Genomic DNA, 17,500 nt, shown 5'->3' with positions numbered 1-17,500 from the left:
GTGTTAATGTGTGTGACTCATGTGTGACTCATGAGTACCAGTAGGGGCGCTGTTGTGGCAGAAACGGAGAGAGAGAGATGCACTGTTGCCTGCTAATGAGAGAGAGAGAGAGAGAGAGGGGGAGAGAGGGTGGGAGGGGGAGTGTGGGGGGGGGGGGGATTTGCACCACTCAGTTCACACGGGTGTGATTTTTGTAAACATTTTTGAAAAATCTTGTGCGCACTATGGATTTGGAAGGCGCCTGTAGAATGTGGCCTCGGGTCTCAATGGGTTAAAGTGATGCAGTAGGCCTATATCGCTAATGACTCGTATTGATGGCCGCGCGCGAGTGAGAGAGAGAGTCTGCCGCCCCGATTGATTGATCGATACATTAAACCATTCTGTGCGGGAACCCCTGTTGGTGTTTTAAAGCATTCTGTTATACTTTAGCTGTTGAAAAATAGCAGATCTACAAGCTTGTAGCGCGGCACCGAGTGCCGCGCTATGAGCTTGTAGGTCTGCTATTTTTTGGAAAATCGTGAAAATGTTGCCGCAAATTTGGAATATATATTCTTTCAGAGAGAAAGTTTTTAACTCAAATCTTTGCTTCTGGGGGTGTGGGGGGGGGGGGGGGGGGGGGGGGCGTCTCTGGAGCACGAAATACATATGATTCTCGGGGTCCTTGACATGAAATAGTTTGAGAACCACTGATATAGAAACATAGGGTTTTTCAGAAGAAAACTGTCATGATTTTAGAAGACATTTGTAGAATCGTCCTCAGGTCAGAATGGGTTAATTGACGGTCACGGAGCGTTTAGCAGCGTGGACGATAAACACGCACAATAGCTCTCTGTGTGTCACGTAATGGTACTCTTCACTGCTCATTTTATACGCGCCATATAAATCCCTAATGAGGCTCATCAAACTGTCCATATTTCAACACGTATAACTGATGAGATATTCTTATCAGGTGACAATGAACGGGGTACCCTGTGCTGTCACAGCGGCACTACAGATCATTCGTTTTGTTTTTTAATTATTTTTAAGCCTACGTGATTAGTAGGAATGGTCCGACTTGCGGCACTTAACCGCATTTAACCCATTTTGAGCTCAGCACATGAGCTCGATTCTACAAAATGTCTTCTAAATCATGACAGTTTTCTGAAAAACCTTGTGTTTCTCTATAGAGTGGTGCTCAATATTTCATGTCAAGGACGCCCAAAAATATAATGTAATTGGCCGCCGACCCCCATATATATATATATATTCAAACATTTGGGCCACATTTTCACGATTTTTCAAAAATAGCAGACCTACAAATGTATTTATTGAAAAATAGCAGATCTACAAGCTCATAGCGCGGCACCGAGTGCCGCGCTATGAGCTTGTAGATCTGCTATTTTTCAATAGCTAAAGTATAACATAATACTTTAAAACACCAAAAGGGGTTCCCGCCCAAAATGGGTTAAAGATTACTCCCCATTCGGGCTTCTGATGCATCAACATGGGAAATTGTGTTGGATTTAGAAGGCATTGTAGAACTTATAAATCCCAAGGTTGTTAGGAGAAGGTGATTGAAGGCAACTCATTTTAGTTTAGATTATTCCTGATAATATTCAGGGATTCTGTGCCATATGTAAGACATGGCACACAGACTACTGTTGTCGGCATGCTCAGAACCAACTTTCACGGATTGAAATCCGGGCAAAAAATAAAATAATTGCATCACTTTCAACAGGTCGAACTGCTTTTATTTCTTCATTCAAGGTGTTGAGCTTTTCATTGAAGGAACTACTGTTGTTTTTGTTGTTGTTGTGGTGTTAATGATCAGTTCCACTGAATGTGGGCTCTTTAATCTCACAAGAGAAGAGATCCGTTCCTCTGTTGATCAGTTCAATTACATATATATCACTTTCCATTGGTATTGGCAGTGAAGATAATACAAACAATCAGCCAATTTAACTATAGAGCCGTGTAAGCACAGTGGATTTAGTTTTGTTTGTCTGAAGACACAGCTGAGTGCTTTGTTGTTTGAATGCCTGGCGCGATCCTGTCACGTCTGGATTTCAGAGGGTTTAATTTCATATAAGAGCGCAGCTTGTCATTCATGGGTTCCATTTCCTGTGTGAAGCGTCCAGGAAAATGATGATTTTGTGCAATTTTCCAAGCGCTGGGGGAAAATGGACCTAATTACCGACCAGGCTTTGGCAGACTGCGACATGTGCGGGGAAACAAAAACACACGCACAAAACAACCCATGCACATTAATTTCACATTACATTCATAGTGGCGTCGTTTTCCAACATCAGTGGAAGTGCACAAGCACATTTTGAAGTATAGTTACTACTTACTCTGTTAACCCATTCTGGGCAGGAACCCCTTTTGGTGTTAGCATGATGTTATGCTTTAGCTATTGAAAAATAGCAGATCTACAAGCTCATAGCGCGCCACCGAGTGGCGCGCTACGAGCTTGTAGGTCTGCTATTTTTGAAAAATCGAAGAACGACATAGAAACATAGCTTTTTCAGAAAACTGTCAGGATGTAGAAGACATTTTCAGAATCTGATCTCTGGTCAAAATGGGTTAATTACCATAGAGGACAAATGTTCCCTGTGTCATTTAGTGAAGAACATCACAAGCCTGAGTTTGTCACTTTACTGTAGGCGTGCCCATCTGCCTCATAGTTAGTTAGCCGTGGGTTTCCATGCAGGCACAGTGCTTTTAAAATTGAAGCATGTTGTTCTTCTCCTTCAAAGAGTTCCGTTTCCATGGCGATCCCCGCTTTGGTGCACCCAAGATGGCCACCGCTGAGTCGTCAAATAGGCTAGACGAGGGGTGGGCAATTTTGACGATGGAGAGAGAGAGGGCCACTATATTTCCACACTCACTCCAGAGGGGCCACATTGCATATTACTGTTGTAGCAAAAATAGACGATCTACAAGCTCAAAACGCGTCGCACTGCGACAAAAGACTAACATTGTAATACTAGTAATTCAAACCAGTGGTCATCAGCGCCCATAACCTAGGTGAGGTTGGCGAAAGGGCTTTCTGTGTGGAGTTTCAGTTTGCATGTTCTCCCCATGTCCCCTAGAGACGTTACCGTCACAAAAAACATACAGTAATCCTGGTCTCTAAACTACCTCCCCCTAGTCTGCCAGGGTGCCTGATGGAGGGGAAAGGAACTGTTTGGAATAACGTGTTCCTTCCACGCGCTATACGTCCTACCGGGGAAACTACCGTCTGTCAGGTGACAAGACGCAGCCTGCTCACTCCTCATGCAAGGAAGCATGAGCTCAGTTCATGGCTCTCCCCGGGTTGGCAGATGGAGAGAGTATAGCGCCCAGGATTTCAGCTTTAGGCAATTGGCATCGGGTTACAAAATGGGTTACAAAATAGTGGGAAAAGGTTGTTGCATTTCCACATGTATGTATGTACTGTACACAGTACTGTACATAAATATTGGTGTAGTGGCATTGTAAATGTGTGTATCAGTCCACTGTCATTTTTTCTTCTGCTTTTTATCACTAGATTTTGCAGAGTGAGCCATAACGGCCCAGTTGAAATGTCCCGTTGGTTTTCAATTTGCAGCTGTGCTTAACAGTCATTTCAGCGAGCTGTTGCATGGAGTTTAATTCCTCTGGTGGTATTATTATTATTTTGTATGTGGCGTACACACATCCACATCATTATGGCAACATTACTGTCACAGAGACTTGACGTATTTCCGTTCTGCTGAGCTGGTCTTAATGGCGTCAGCATTGCAAGTCTTCCCTTCATTGTAACCAATGAATACTTTGCCGTTATTATTGTAGTAATTGATGATGTTGTAACTCGTGTTGGTGTTATTTTATACAGGCTGTGGCATGTTTGAACAAAGTCTTGTTCTCCCCATCTGTGGCCGGCACCAATTAAGCTATGATGTCATAGCATATGTACCCACGTTTGTACATCAGCTATTTTAGAAAATGTCGTGCGACAGCGTTGTACATTTTGCATTTGCTGTACGTTTTGGATACGCAGACAAAGAGAACATAATGTATACAGTTAGTACAATCATATTTAAATTTTGTCTTTGTGGGTGTGTGCATGCAAATTATGCCCGTCATGTAGTTTTCAGTTAAATCAATGTAATTTTGTGTAATTATGTTTTGGCGTCTTATAAACCTGTGAGTGATGTTTCTTGATGGACAAGACATGAACATTAAATTCAGTAATTCATTATCCAATTCTCTCTATCACGCACGCACGCACGCACGCACGCACGCATGCGCACGCACACACAGACACACACACAGACAGACAGACACGGTGTGTCTTGAGATAATTGCTGGCATGGCCGTTCGTCATCATATTTGACAACCGTTTCATAGTCGTTCTGATCATTAATTGTGTCTGTGTGCTGCTGCCGCTCTGTTGCAGGCGTGTCCCTGGAGAATGTGTACGACTACAGCGAGTACTGGGAGGTTGCCAGGGGCCTGTACGCGCCATTCGACTGCACGGCCACCATGAAGTCTGGCAACGCTGACGTCTACGAGAACGAGATACCCGGGGGACAGTACACAAACCTGCACTTCCAGGTATGACACGCTCACCAGGGACATGCACACATAGGCCCCTTTTCCACCGGTTGGTTCCCAATGGGAACCGGTTCAGTTCTTTTTGGTTTTTAGTCCATGAGCCAGAGCTCCAAAATTGAAACATTAATTATGAATTGAGTGTGCAAAACCATACCTATATTAGATTGTTATCACCATTAAACTTCCCCAATTGAGTACTTACACGAAGACAATGATTTATTGTATTACAAATTTTACATTTTTAAATATGCAAATGAGGCATTATGTAGGAAAATATGCAAAAATAATCGAAAATATGAAAAAGCTACTACTGTGGAAGGGTTATCATGTATTAATTTACTTGTATTGATCCTATAAACAATTTAATATAGGGTATAGTTTGCCCACCAATTTTGGAGCTCTGGCTCATGGACTAAAAACCAAAAAGAACTGAACCGGTTCCCATTGGGAACCAACCGGTGGAAAAGGGGTCATAGAGACATCAAAGGGGGCTTCTGCCCCCTGCCCTTTTACCCCGTCTGTAAAACAACTGCCCTCTACAGACCATGAATGCAGCATTTTGCTGCGGTGATGGTGTTGGTGTAAAGGGTGTTCAATAGCACTGATTTATGCAAACAAATAAAATCATAAAACCTCAAAAATAGAGTTAGGTTGTTTCCTCCCGATAGCAACGATATGGAGTTTCATAGCCTGGCGTAGTGATTTCACAATTGTGCATTGAGTCAAAGCAAGACAGAGTAAGAGAAATCAAACAAACCCGTCTTGACAAAAACTAAACAAAACAAAAACGCCTGAATAGTTTGACAATCGCTCTTGTGATCAGCTAAAAGCTAAACGTCCTTATTATCTAGATAATAAGGGTTCTTGGTGGCAGGCTTGAAGCTGTGTCAAACGTGAGTTGCTGTGCCGTAGAAACCTCACGCATGTGACTGACAACCCTCTTGGGCTTACATTTAAGGTCTCTAGATGCATGGTACATTGTCAAAGTTATGCTATTACAACCTAAGGGAAAATATGACACTAAAATATATGGTTCTTCTTCTTATCTTCAAAGATGTTCTGGTATTTGTCCAATATCTCTGCACGATACATGCCATGATCCTTTCCCTTTGTGTAAACATCAATGTCAATGTGTTGGCGTGTGTGCCCCGCAGCTGTAAATGTGCTTAACGTGAGAATATAGTGCGATGGGGTGAAAGGATGACTTTTGAAAATAGCTGAACAAAAAATGCTACTTACACCTCAAGGGCTTATGTGCACGTTTGCTAACGCAATGTGGCACATATGGTGCACCTTTGAGTCTCTGCACCTACACCTTGTACACAGCTATTCTCAGGAACTTGTCAAAGACTATTTGGATGCAACTGCATCCACGGGGTGGTGCAAAACAAGTGCCAGCGTACAACTTGTCACCTACTGCAGGTGTGCAGTTCTTAAAACAGCTGGCTGCTTAACAAGCAGATGACATGACAAACACTCTTGACAAACACTGATGACAAACAATTTATGATTGCAGCCGAAAGGCATGCTTACTTAATTCTTAATTCAGAGACGGGTCTCCTGGTCGCAGCGAACGTATTTCCTGTAGGCGGAGACGACATATCTGCGGTGTAAACGGTCTTCTACTACATTGAATGGTAGAGTGACTGATGTTAGTCTGCTCAAACGTTACTCTTTTACCTGCTTTTTACTAACACTAACTTTACAAAGATGCCCAGAACATCGGGATGAACCTGTGTAGTTTATGGCTGCTCCAACAGTAGTGGAAACATTCAACTTTCGAGAGAAATGGAATGTCAAAAAATACACCGCGGTGGCTGAGACCAGAGCCATAGAGTAATGGTTGAGACGAAGCAGTGAAAGGTCCTAAAAGATGCATAATGTCAGTCTTGCCCAATACCCAATCTTTCTGTTGTATGAACACAAGGCTGCTGTACTTTATACCTCATACTTTAAATGCTTAGTATACGCCTACAGGAAAGTGCGTGCGTGCGTGCGTGCGTGCGTGCGTGCGTGCGTGCGTGCGTGCGTGCGTGCGTGCGTGCGTGCGTGCGTGCGTGCGTGCGTGCGTGCGTGCGTGCGTGCATCTATGTCTATCTGTCTGTCTGTATACATACACACACACACACACACACACAGTATATGGATATGAGACATGCAGACGCAAATATAGAAGCAATTCTAATATGTAACACATTTTAGATTCCATACATTTGAATCATTCTGCAGACTGTTATGCGTGAGTGGAAACATCTGAATTGCTTTTGTGTTTCTGTAGCAACAGCATCACAAGCAGCGCAGATATAGCAAGGAACTATTCTGTCGCTGTCAATCGTAATGGCCTGATGACGATGCATCTGAGTTTGCCCAGAGGGGCTTGGTTGAGATAACAAGTTTATTCATCTGTTTCGCACACTTTTTTTTTCTCATTACATCTCTGTCTTCTCCCCCCAGGCGCACAGCATGGGCCTCGGACACAAGTTCAAGCAAGTGAAGAAGGCGTACGCCGAGGCCAACATTCTCCTGGGTGACCTCATCAAGGTGAGACACAACAATTACATCTGCTGTAATTGCTGCACACGGAGCCTGAGAAGAGCCGGCTGCACCGCGGCAGCATTTCTCCCACACGCTCCAGAGAGGGAGAGAGAGAGCTTTCAGATTCAGTGTTGTACCATAATACGCTTTCCCTTCACCATCATAACGTTGTACCATACGCTTTGTAGGCCTATATGCAATGATTCAGGTGGTCATTTGACTTACAATACAGCAAAACGTTTTGATATTACTATACAGATAATGCTGGTGTTATACAGTTAACCCATTTTGGCGCGGGAACCCCTTTTGGTGTTTTAAGCATTACGTTATACTTTAGCTAGTGAAAAATAGCAGATCTACAAGCTCATAGCGCGGCACCGAGTGCCGCGCTATGAGCTTGTAGGTCTGCTATTTTTGAAAAATCGTGAAAATGCAAATGCAAAAATGTAGTGCAAATCTTTGAATATCAGAGCGAACGTTTTTAACTCAAATCTTTGCTTCTGGGGGGGGGGGGGGGGGGGGGTCCCTGGAACAACATATTTTCAGATGGGGGTCGGCAGCCAAATGACATGTATTTTTGGGGGTCCTTGACATGAAAATGTTTGAGAACCACTGACATGAATGAAACGTGGATTTTTCAAGAAAACTGTCAGGATTTAGAAGACATTTGTAGAATCGTCTAAATGGGTTTTAAACTGCAAAAAAACAGAAAGGTACATAGAATCATTTATCAACATGCATGGGCAACTCTATTTACTGTTACAATATGTCTATTGAGCCGTTCTTGACCGCTCTGACCTGCACAAGTGTTCTGGCGGAGAAGCGGTCAGGTCTTGCTAATGCAAACACCCACAACACCCACTCGGCGGTGAGTTTTCTGTGAACTATACTTCACTGTTCCAGCCGCCGCAACTGATTGAAGTCGCCGAATGCCATCTTTCAGCCGACTCAAGGGCACGCTCCAATTACCACAGTGCATTGGAATCGATCACAATTGGCCTCCCGTTGAGTTGGCAGCCATCCGTCATGCTGGTAGATGGATGCTCGTTGCTGAGATTCAGGAGGGATTATGCAAAGGAAAACGAGAAGGATTCAGGGGGTATAACAGGAGGTGTCCAGGGAGGAGAACCCATGAGGGATTCAGTGGTGATTTTGACAGCAAATTTTAGTTTTAGTCATAGTCTCTTGAATAGTTTTTATGTGGTTTTAGTCACATTTTAGTCACCTGGAATGTACTTAGTTTTAGTCAACTAAATATAATTCGATTTTTAGTCGACTAAATCTACAGTTGATTTAGTCGACTAAAATGTATGTTGGCGGGCCTTGATGCCGTTGTAATGACTGATTTTACACTTGCTGAAAATAGCCGATCTATACAAGCTCACAACGTGTCGCAGTGCGAGGCGTTGTGAGCTTGTAGATCGGCTATTTTCAGCATGCAACCAAGTGTAAAATGACTTGGATCTCTTGTCCACTTGTCCCCTCCTAACAGTAGTCTGTAGTTTGTTGTTTGTTGACGAAATTGTCAGTATATTTAGTCTTATAGTTTTAGTCATCACAGTTTAGTTTTCATTTAGTTTTCGTCAGTGAAAAAAGGTAGTTTTATTTTTGTCATAGTATTAGTCGACATAACAGGAACATTTCTCAAAGAGAAAACCAGCACTCACGGAACTCTCGTTTTAAGGCACTTTTAATTTATTCTTTTATCAGTGTTGTCTATCTGCTGGAGACACCGGAAGTGCCACATTATATGGTCTCCCTAGGAGAGACAGTACCTCTGACCCATGCAGACAATGAGTTCTCAGCCAACTTATACCAAAAGTGCAAATCTAACAATTCAAACAACAACTTTATACATTATAATAGACCTTTAAGAGTCCTTAAATACCTATATACACATCTAAATAATGTTGACATATCAGTCCTTTTATCCCATATTAAAGTACCAGAAATAAGGTTCACATATTGACACACATACAATTTGCACCAAGGCACATCTGACTGAGTCCTTAAAGAGAAGGATTATTTTTAGGGGACTCAGCTAGATAATAAGCACAATATGTTGAGTTGACTGCACAATATATGTCTCAAGATCTCTCTATCTTAATAGTCAGCCCCTCTCTTTGAAGGTTGGCTCAAAAAACTGAATTAAATAGTCTCTCAAAAACGGCTACTGTGTCGTTCAGTCCTAGGACAGCTTCACGAGTCTTTTCCTTTGAATTAATAATCCGACCAACAGCCTGGAAGTTCAGTTCATATATTTATGTTGGGTTTATTGACGTGTAATTTCATCACCAGACGGAACCCAGAGCGCTTTGTTGATGTCCAAACACTTCCTTAAAACAGTCACATAGGATTCAATGTAGGTTCTTCCCCTTCTCAGTCAAACCATACCGGAGGTCCTTTTGTGTCAGTCTTAGTCGCCGAAATGATGACGAAAGGACGTGCACACATAGACATCAAAGGGGGCCTCAGCCCCTGCCCTTTTAACCGTCTGTAAAACAACTGCCCTCTCCAGACCATGAATGCAGCCTTTACTATGGTGAAAGAAATGCAGATGCCACTCCTTTCCTTTCCATGCCATACCCGAGAATTGCTTTTTTATGAACTCTCCTGCATCTTGAACTCAGCATTTTGCATTGAAAGAGTTTGTTTAGAAATCCACGTCATCGCCGCATCTACAGTAGCCAACGAGTGCGGCGGGGTCGCGCCCAGAAAATAGCCGATCTACAAGCTCTCAACGCGTCGCGCTGCGACGCGTTGAGAGCTTGTAGATCGGCTATTTTCGTCCAAAAGTGCCCTCTATATGGAATTTCAGCCCCTGCCTCTCTAACTCACTCCGCACGTCCCTGAGAGAGAGAGAGAGAGAGAGAGAGAGTAACATATGGAACATTAATGCATGTTGTTTTAACAAGCTAAAACGTACAGCACATCCACTCTAGAGTGGCCAAGACATCGGAAGAGCCACTTTGGGCTCGAAACGTCACGTACCGTATATACAATGGTGGACGAAAAATACAGCCTTGTGTTGCACAGCTTTCCCCTCTCTAGCCTTATAGCTTCTTCATCTCACTAACCTCTAAAGAAAATAAAAGGCAAGTATTGTTGACACCAGATATTGATGTGAAGAGAGATGTGTAGGCGGTGATGAGTTCAAAAGGCCAGAAAAAAGAATTTTCGTGACTCATATTAAGCATAATATGCTGTAGTTTGGAAAGAAATAAAGCCGAAGCATCATCATACGACTGCCTGAAAGAGCCCATCCAATTATGCAGCGCTAGGTTGAGTTGGCACAGTCCCTTATCCAGCAACATTGAAATGGTTACTTTCACACCTGTATGTATGAGGCTGGAACTGAGTCATCATGTTGCTAAGCAGAAGTGGCCAATAAAGTCTGTCCTCATTGGCTAGAATCGGGCCGTTACATCCTGTAAGTAGGGTGGTAATCTCGTTAAACATTCGATCAGTCACCTGGAATGTTGTAGTCTAGTTTTTTTTTGTTAATACATTTTGTCTTATATAGTTTCAGTCATCATAGCTTAGTTGTTGTCATTCAGTTTTCGTCAGTGACAAAAGGTAGTCGACGAAAGATCTTCGTCAAGAGTATACTAGTCGACGGAATCAACACTGCTTTGTCCCTTCCTCCTCCTCCTCCTCCTCCTCCTCTCTTTAGCGCATGATGCACGTGCAGCCCTTGTGTTCTCTCTGTCAGCGGCGTATTGGCAGCTCCCCGACCGGGCCAGGTTCTGCCTTGCTGCTCCCGTTTCTCCCTGCTTGGCTGAGGCAAACGATCCCAGATTAACTCAGATGGATCCCACTCACTCTGTATAATGCTCTCTCTCTGCATTCACTTTCACTCTCCGGCTTTCTCTCATTCTTCTTTCTCTCATCTGCTCGCCTCTTCATTCACTGTGTGTGTGTGTGTGTGTGTGTGTGTGTGTGTGTGTGTGTGTGTGTGTGTGTGTGTGTGTGTGTGTGTGTGTGTGTGTGTGTGTGTGTGTGTGTCTGTGTCTGTGTCTGTGTCTGTGTGTCTGTGTCTGTGTCTGTGTCTGTGTGTCTGTGTCTGTCTGTGTCTCTCTCTCTCTCTCTCTGTGTGTCTATGTCTCTCTCTGTGTGTCTCTGTCTCTCTCTGTGTGTCTCTGTCTCTCTCTGTGTGTCTCTGTCTCTCTCTGTCTGTCTGTCTCTCTCTGTCTGTCTCTATGTCTGTCTCTCTCTCTCTCTCTGGCACCCCCTGTTTGTGATTCTGTCTCTCTGAAGCCATTCTTTAAGCCTTCAAACATGGCACAGGTTTGCAGAATGTACACATTTTCCGCATGCAAACTATTCCAGATACTATGCATACTGTACTGTTGCTCCAGTGCAGTGGTTTTCAACCCTCTCATATCAAGGCCAGTTATGTATTTGGTATTTGAGCCACAGGGACCACCTGATTAGATTTAGCCTCTCAGACCCAAACCTTAGAATATTTGTTGTCATTGCATAAAGATTTTGTCCACAATAACATGCCATATAGGAAAGATAATGACGGGGCAAAAATTGATCAAAATAACAATTCTTCTACATTCTCTAATTGTGTCGACTTGTGTATAGACTAAGTAATGCCAGCTGTTTAACAATAATTTTACTCTTGAGGGTGTCAAATGAAACCAAATGGATCCGTAAGGGTCCATTTGGTTTCATTTTACACTCCCAAGGGTTTGAAAAGATATGTCAGGGACCCCCATAAGAGAAGATGTTTATGGCTCTAGCAGTGATTCTGCACCATTTTAATTTAAAGGACCCCCAGTTTGACATGCATTAGTCTACGGACCCACCTTTAATGACATTTCTATCTCTGGGACCCCCAATTTGTAGTCTAAAATCAATGTTAATTTAACCTGTTAGGGTCCGTTTGGTTCCATTTGTACACTCTCTGAGTTACAGACTCATAAGGGTCCATTTGATTCTAAACTATCATTTAGTTGCTCTGAGTTACAGACCCATAAGGGTCCATTTGGTTCTAAACTATCATTTAGCTGGGGGACCCCCAGGAACTCCCTCAAGGACCCCTGGGGGGTCCCCGGACCCCACTTTGAGAACCACTGCTCTAGTGTTCCAATTCTGCCCCACAAGACAAAATGTTTGCTGTTATCATCATCTACCCTCTGCCAGGGTTTCACCTGGCCTGCTGACAACTTCTCTTAATTACCCCACGGCACTGACTTCACTGTGTGTTCATTGATATTTTTTGTTATCAGCCCGAGACCTATTCATTTGGTTTGTTTGGTCTGTTAATTTCATTCACTATAGATAAGCAGTTTCCCCCGATTGTAATCTTGAACGGTTAGCGGTTGTCAGGGCTTGTCTTTCCCAGCGCGTGGACGCAAGCTAGTAAAGCCACATATACCCCAAATCTAGACTATTATGCAATAAGACAATTGTGTGTGTGTGTGTGTGTGTGTGTGTGTGTGTGTGTGTGTGTGTGTGTGTGTGTGTGTGTGTGTGTGTGTGTGTGTGTGTGTGTGTGTGTGTGTGTGTGTGTGTGTGTGTGCGTGTGCGCGTGCGTGCGCGCACAAATACACTGCAGGTACTGTACAATACTGTACTTATGTTTATAACTGCATACTCTAATTGCATTTGTGTTTTGTTGATAATGTTGCAAACCACAGGATTGATCAGTGCTATATCTCCTGTGCACGCTTTCACATCATTTAGAATTTGTGATCTCAGTTCCTGTTCAGATTTATAGCTATCCACGATTTAACTTGCTAAGTTGATAGCATCATGGTCCATAGCTACACCTACTGAAAGGCCACAACTGCACAAAGAGTATGTCTTTACTCAAACTGTCTAAATAATATAACTCAAGTGTCTTTTATACTTTTATTGTCGTTTAACAAACATACATTTAAACACATGAACTAATTATCTAGGATTGGTTTAAGGGTTAGTTTTAACCCAGTTTAGGTTTAGTTAGTTAGGTTCGTTTAGGTAAAAAACCTGTACAGATGAAGACAGAATACACATACATTCGTCGATTACAGGCAGGTTTACACAACACATGGATAACACATTATTCATTGATTATTAATAGTTTGCATTATGTATCAATAATTACCATTGGTCTAATGTGAGTTGTGTTGTTCATCGTACGGTTGGCACGAGGTGTGGATCCTTGTTGATGTTACTAGAATCTGAGCTACTAGAGTCCTCGCAGGGTTTATAAAAACTCTGTTTAGTGGAGCCCGCCTTGTGGGCCGGTCTTAAACCAGCTTGGCATCAATTGGCTGCTGAGCTCCTTCCTGTGGTTGGTTTATAGCCAACCTTACTATTGGTTTAAAACCAGGAAGTATTACCTGCCATGTGCTAGCACATGGCCGGAGCACCCTGCTGTGAGGTTTACTGTAGCCTTGAGTGTATGGTAATTACATGGGCTGGGGGAATGGTCTATTTCCCCACTCTACTCTCAACTGGTTTATGAGAGTTTAGGGTTTAACACATTAATCATTTACATTCCTTTTAGGCACTGGACATCTCCACCTTTAGATAATGCAGGCATAATGTTTTATAGTTAAACACAGTCATTGGGACATGTTGTTGCTCTTCACCGGCAGTGGGCAACATTACTACCCCCGCAGGGTGTCGGAATTCACACTCTTATCTTGTTCCTCCAGCAGCTGCCAGGGGTCTGACAGGGGTCCTAGGCAGCTTTGAGCTTAGGTGCATGTCACTGTCACTTCCACAACATATTTATTACACATTAACACATCCCAATATCCTGGATATTTCCACAGTTCCCCAACTCTCTTTTTTCTTTAATTTCAGCACTTTTACACTATTTTACATTGACCGAACCACCCAGGGAGAATGGCCATGGATGACCGTTGAAGCAGGAGTGTGTGCGAGATTTATGTACGTGCATTTGTACTTCCATACTAGGGATGCCACCAACAGGATTCCATCAAACAGATGGCAGAAATCTGCTAATGTAAATAGTAGGCTACTATACTGTCGCATTTAAGGGATCACCACAATGCCATTGCTGTGTGTAGCTAAGCCCTATTTCCACTAGTATTACCTCTGGTCATTTGTAATAAATGCAGAGGTCATCATGTGATTCTGATCCAGTGCGAGTTGTTTTCATGAAATTGCTTTTGGTAATGTTGTTCACCCCACACAACAGAAAGTGTATTTTTTTCTTTCTTTTGCACTTGCATCGATTGCTCATTTCATTCAATATATGGTTGCAGACGAGGAAAAACGGTGTACAGGAAAGCAGCGGTCACACACAGATCCTTGACATTTTATTTTTCTTCAGGGGATTTCTTGCTTCGGGGACGTGAGTGAGGAGATTATATTTTGAATAGAGCGCCAGTCTGATCCATTGTAATGAACATGTATTTCCAGCTATAAGCAGTGAGCACAAAACAAATGGCATAATGCAGTTAAATAAATATATGTGTCATTGATGGCTTTAAGACCTTTTGTATCAAGGCCCATTATCCATTTGGTATTTGAGCCACGGAACCACCATTTGATGACATATAGCCTCTCAGACCCAAAACTGTACCGTATGGGTCCATTTGGTTTCATTGTACGCTCTCGAGAGTTAAAGATCCATAAGGGGTCCATTTGGTTTCCAACTCCATCACTTAGCTGGGGACCACCTGGAACTCAAGGACAACTGGTGGTCCCTGCAGGGACCACTGATTGAAAACCACTGCAATTTGAGACCATGCACCGATCGATGGGCCGATTGACCAGAGCATCCATAGTGTGTACACGCTCACACAATCACTGCAAGCTGTTTGCTTCTGCCGTGACATGTTTTACCCCAGGCATTTTGTGTTGATAGTCTTACCATTCCATTATTTTAAATACATCCGTTATGATGTCACCTCTCTCTCTCTCTCCTCTTCCCCTTATGTTATCCTTTGTTGGTGTTTTACGGCCCCTACCCTCTTAATTTGGTTCTCACCATTCATCTTCTATCTGTTGCTCCGTCACGATGACATATTCATCCCTGGAGCCATTTTTCTTACTTTTGCTTGCCTTTCCTATAGGTATATTACATCCACACTCTACAGCATTTCCTTTGTTTGTCCTCCCCCTCTCTCTCTCTCTCTCTCTCTCTCTCTCTCTCTCTCTCTGACTCTGTCCTACTCAATTTTCCTGTTCAATTCCCATTTTCCATTCTCCCGTAGCAATTCAATTCAATTAAGGCTCGCCGGGCTTCGCTGCACAATCCGATGTTGTCCTAATGTTGCTATGGCGGGCAGAGTGCGCTCCGTCCTGTTAGCCTGCCAATGGCCGACATCTCTCACTCCGTTCAATACCCTTATGAGACCAGAGGAGCGGAGACGAGTCTCGCTTGTCAGGTACCATTATAACGTATACACATGTGTGTGTGTGTGTGTGTGTGTGTGTATATACACACACAGTCTACACACACTCAGTCACTAGCCTCGGACGGTATAATTACCCAGGCTTTTATTTTTGTTCGCAATCAGCTCAAAAATGAAAGCCTAGTATGGGGAAACGCGTTGGAAAATCAGGCATATAGGAAGTGGGAGCCAACTTGTATTTTGCGAACCAATAGCAGTGCAGGGGTGGGGGGACGACATCGCTCCACATTTGGTGACGACAGTTTTCCTACCGGGGAGGGGAGGAGGGGGGTGGGGGGCGGGTGCTCAGATCGGTGAACCAATAGGATCCACCGCCTGTTTTTCGACCGGCACCCGCCCGCCCCTCCTCTAGACCAGGAATCACACTGGCATGGGCCAGGCTATAGTGTGGCTACGCAGTCACCTGTTGCTCTCTCTCTCTCTCGCTCTCTCTCTCCTTTCTCTCACACACACACAAATATAGGATTCACAGTGTGCCTGTACAAAAACATACATCACGCCTACATATCAATGTATGCTTGTCTTGCTTGAGCAAGCAAGCAAGCAAGCACATACAGTGCAATACACTCACACATACACTAACAATAGACAGTCAGTCAATCTAAACTTGTCTAGTGCTTGAAGTAAATGAGCTAACGGAGAAGAGACTGTTTTCTCTCCCTGTAGAGCACATAAAGACTTGACTTAGACTCAAACTGAAGAAAGTCTAAGAGATGAAGAGGTGCAGGCAGGCGGATGGATGAATGAGGCAGAGTTCCATGTTTATTTGCGGAGTACAAATGCACCCACCAGCCTCACGGCTTGTGGGCCACTAATACAGTCGACTGAGTTGAGACATTTCCAGTAGGCTCTTTATACAACAAAGGAAAGGTGATCTCAGGTTCCCCATCCCCCCCCTGAAGTCTAAAGTGGTCAACCTGTCCATATTAGGTGTGGTCACAGGAAGCCCAACAGGAACCCGCGCCAAGCTAGATCAAAGTAGCTATTATTACCAACGGGTGCAAGGCTGTGAGTGCCTATGCATCCTGTCTACACATGTCTATTATTACCATAGGGTGCAAGGCTGTGAGTGCCTATGCATCCTATTATTACCATAGGGTGCAAGGCTGTGAGTGCCTATGCATCCTGTCTGAACATGTCCTATTATTACCATAGGGTGCAAAGCTGTGAGTGCCTATGCATCCTGTCTGAACATGTCCTATTATTACCATAGGGTGCAAGGCTGTGAGTGCCTATGCATCCTGTCTAAACATGTCCTGTGGCCAGTAGTATCATACACACATCAAAGTGGTGCTGCTGGTACTTATTGAAGTGGATCGACATGAGATGCACACGTTCTAGAGCAGGGTCAGCATGCTCGAGGATAAGCGGCTATATAACAAATAAAGCTATGATGTAACCGCCGATTTAATAATACCAACATAATTCCAAAGTAAGCAGTGTGTTTATATTCCATTTGGTTTATGTAAATAAACTTGGCTGTAAGACGTTAGCCCCATGCTGCCTTACAGTGTTGATTTTGGTGACTAAAACTAAGACGAAAAATGTTCGTCGACTACCCTTTTCCACTGACGAAAACTAAATGGAAACTGAATAAAAACGATGCTATGATGACTAAAACTAAGACTAAATATATTGACAATTTCGTCAACAAATAAAAATTAGACTAAAATGTTAGGAAGGGACTATAGTGGACAAGATATCCAGTATAAGTCATTTTAGACTTGGTTGTATGCTGAAAATAGCCGATCTACGAGCCCACAACGCGTCGCACAACTCTTGTTGTGACAAATCATGACAATAAACACCATGTTTTGGGCCGAGCAAATAATTAGAAAGAAGAAAAAAAAATTCACTTTTTTTGTTTTGTTGTTTTTCTTCTTTCTAATTATTTGTTTGGTCCAAATATTGTGTCATGATTTGTCACGACTCGAGTTGGCTTTGTACGATGCTTATAAGGTCTTAATGTAATGCTTAATTGGGTCGTCCACTCACAGTTAACAGCCTTTGTATTGAGTTTGTGC

General features: G+C 43.2%; 1 protein-coding gene across 1 annotated transcript in view; it reads left to right on the top strand.

Moving 5' to 3' along the window:
• Positions 1–17,500, top strand: part of pcxb (pyruvate carboxylase b) — a gene marked incomplete at its 5' end in the record, with an annotated part of 155,315 nt that overhangs the window by 90,623 nt on the left and 47,192 nt on the right. The window contains 2 exons of the mRNA XM_079491305.1: positions 4,400–4,557; positions 7,012–7,098. Coding sequence (XP_079347431.1) covers positions 4,400–4,557; positions 7,012–7,098 — 245 coding nt within the window. The remainder of the gene's footprint in view (positions 1–4,399; positions 4,558–7,011; positions 7,099–17,500) is intronic.

Source organism: Electrona antarctica, assembly GCF_951216825.1.
Source record: "Electrona antarctica genome assembly, chromosome: 21".
NCBI lineage: Eukaryota > Metazoa > Chordata > Actinopteri > Myctophiformes > Myctophidae > Electrona > Electrona antarctica.
Note: the sequence above shows the minus strand (reverse complement) of the source record. Positions and strands in the feature narration are given on the sequence as shown.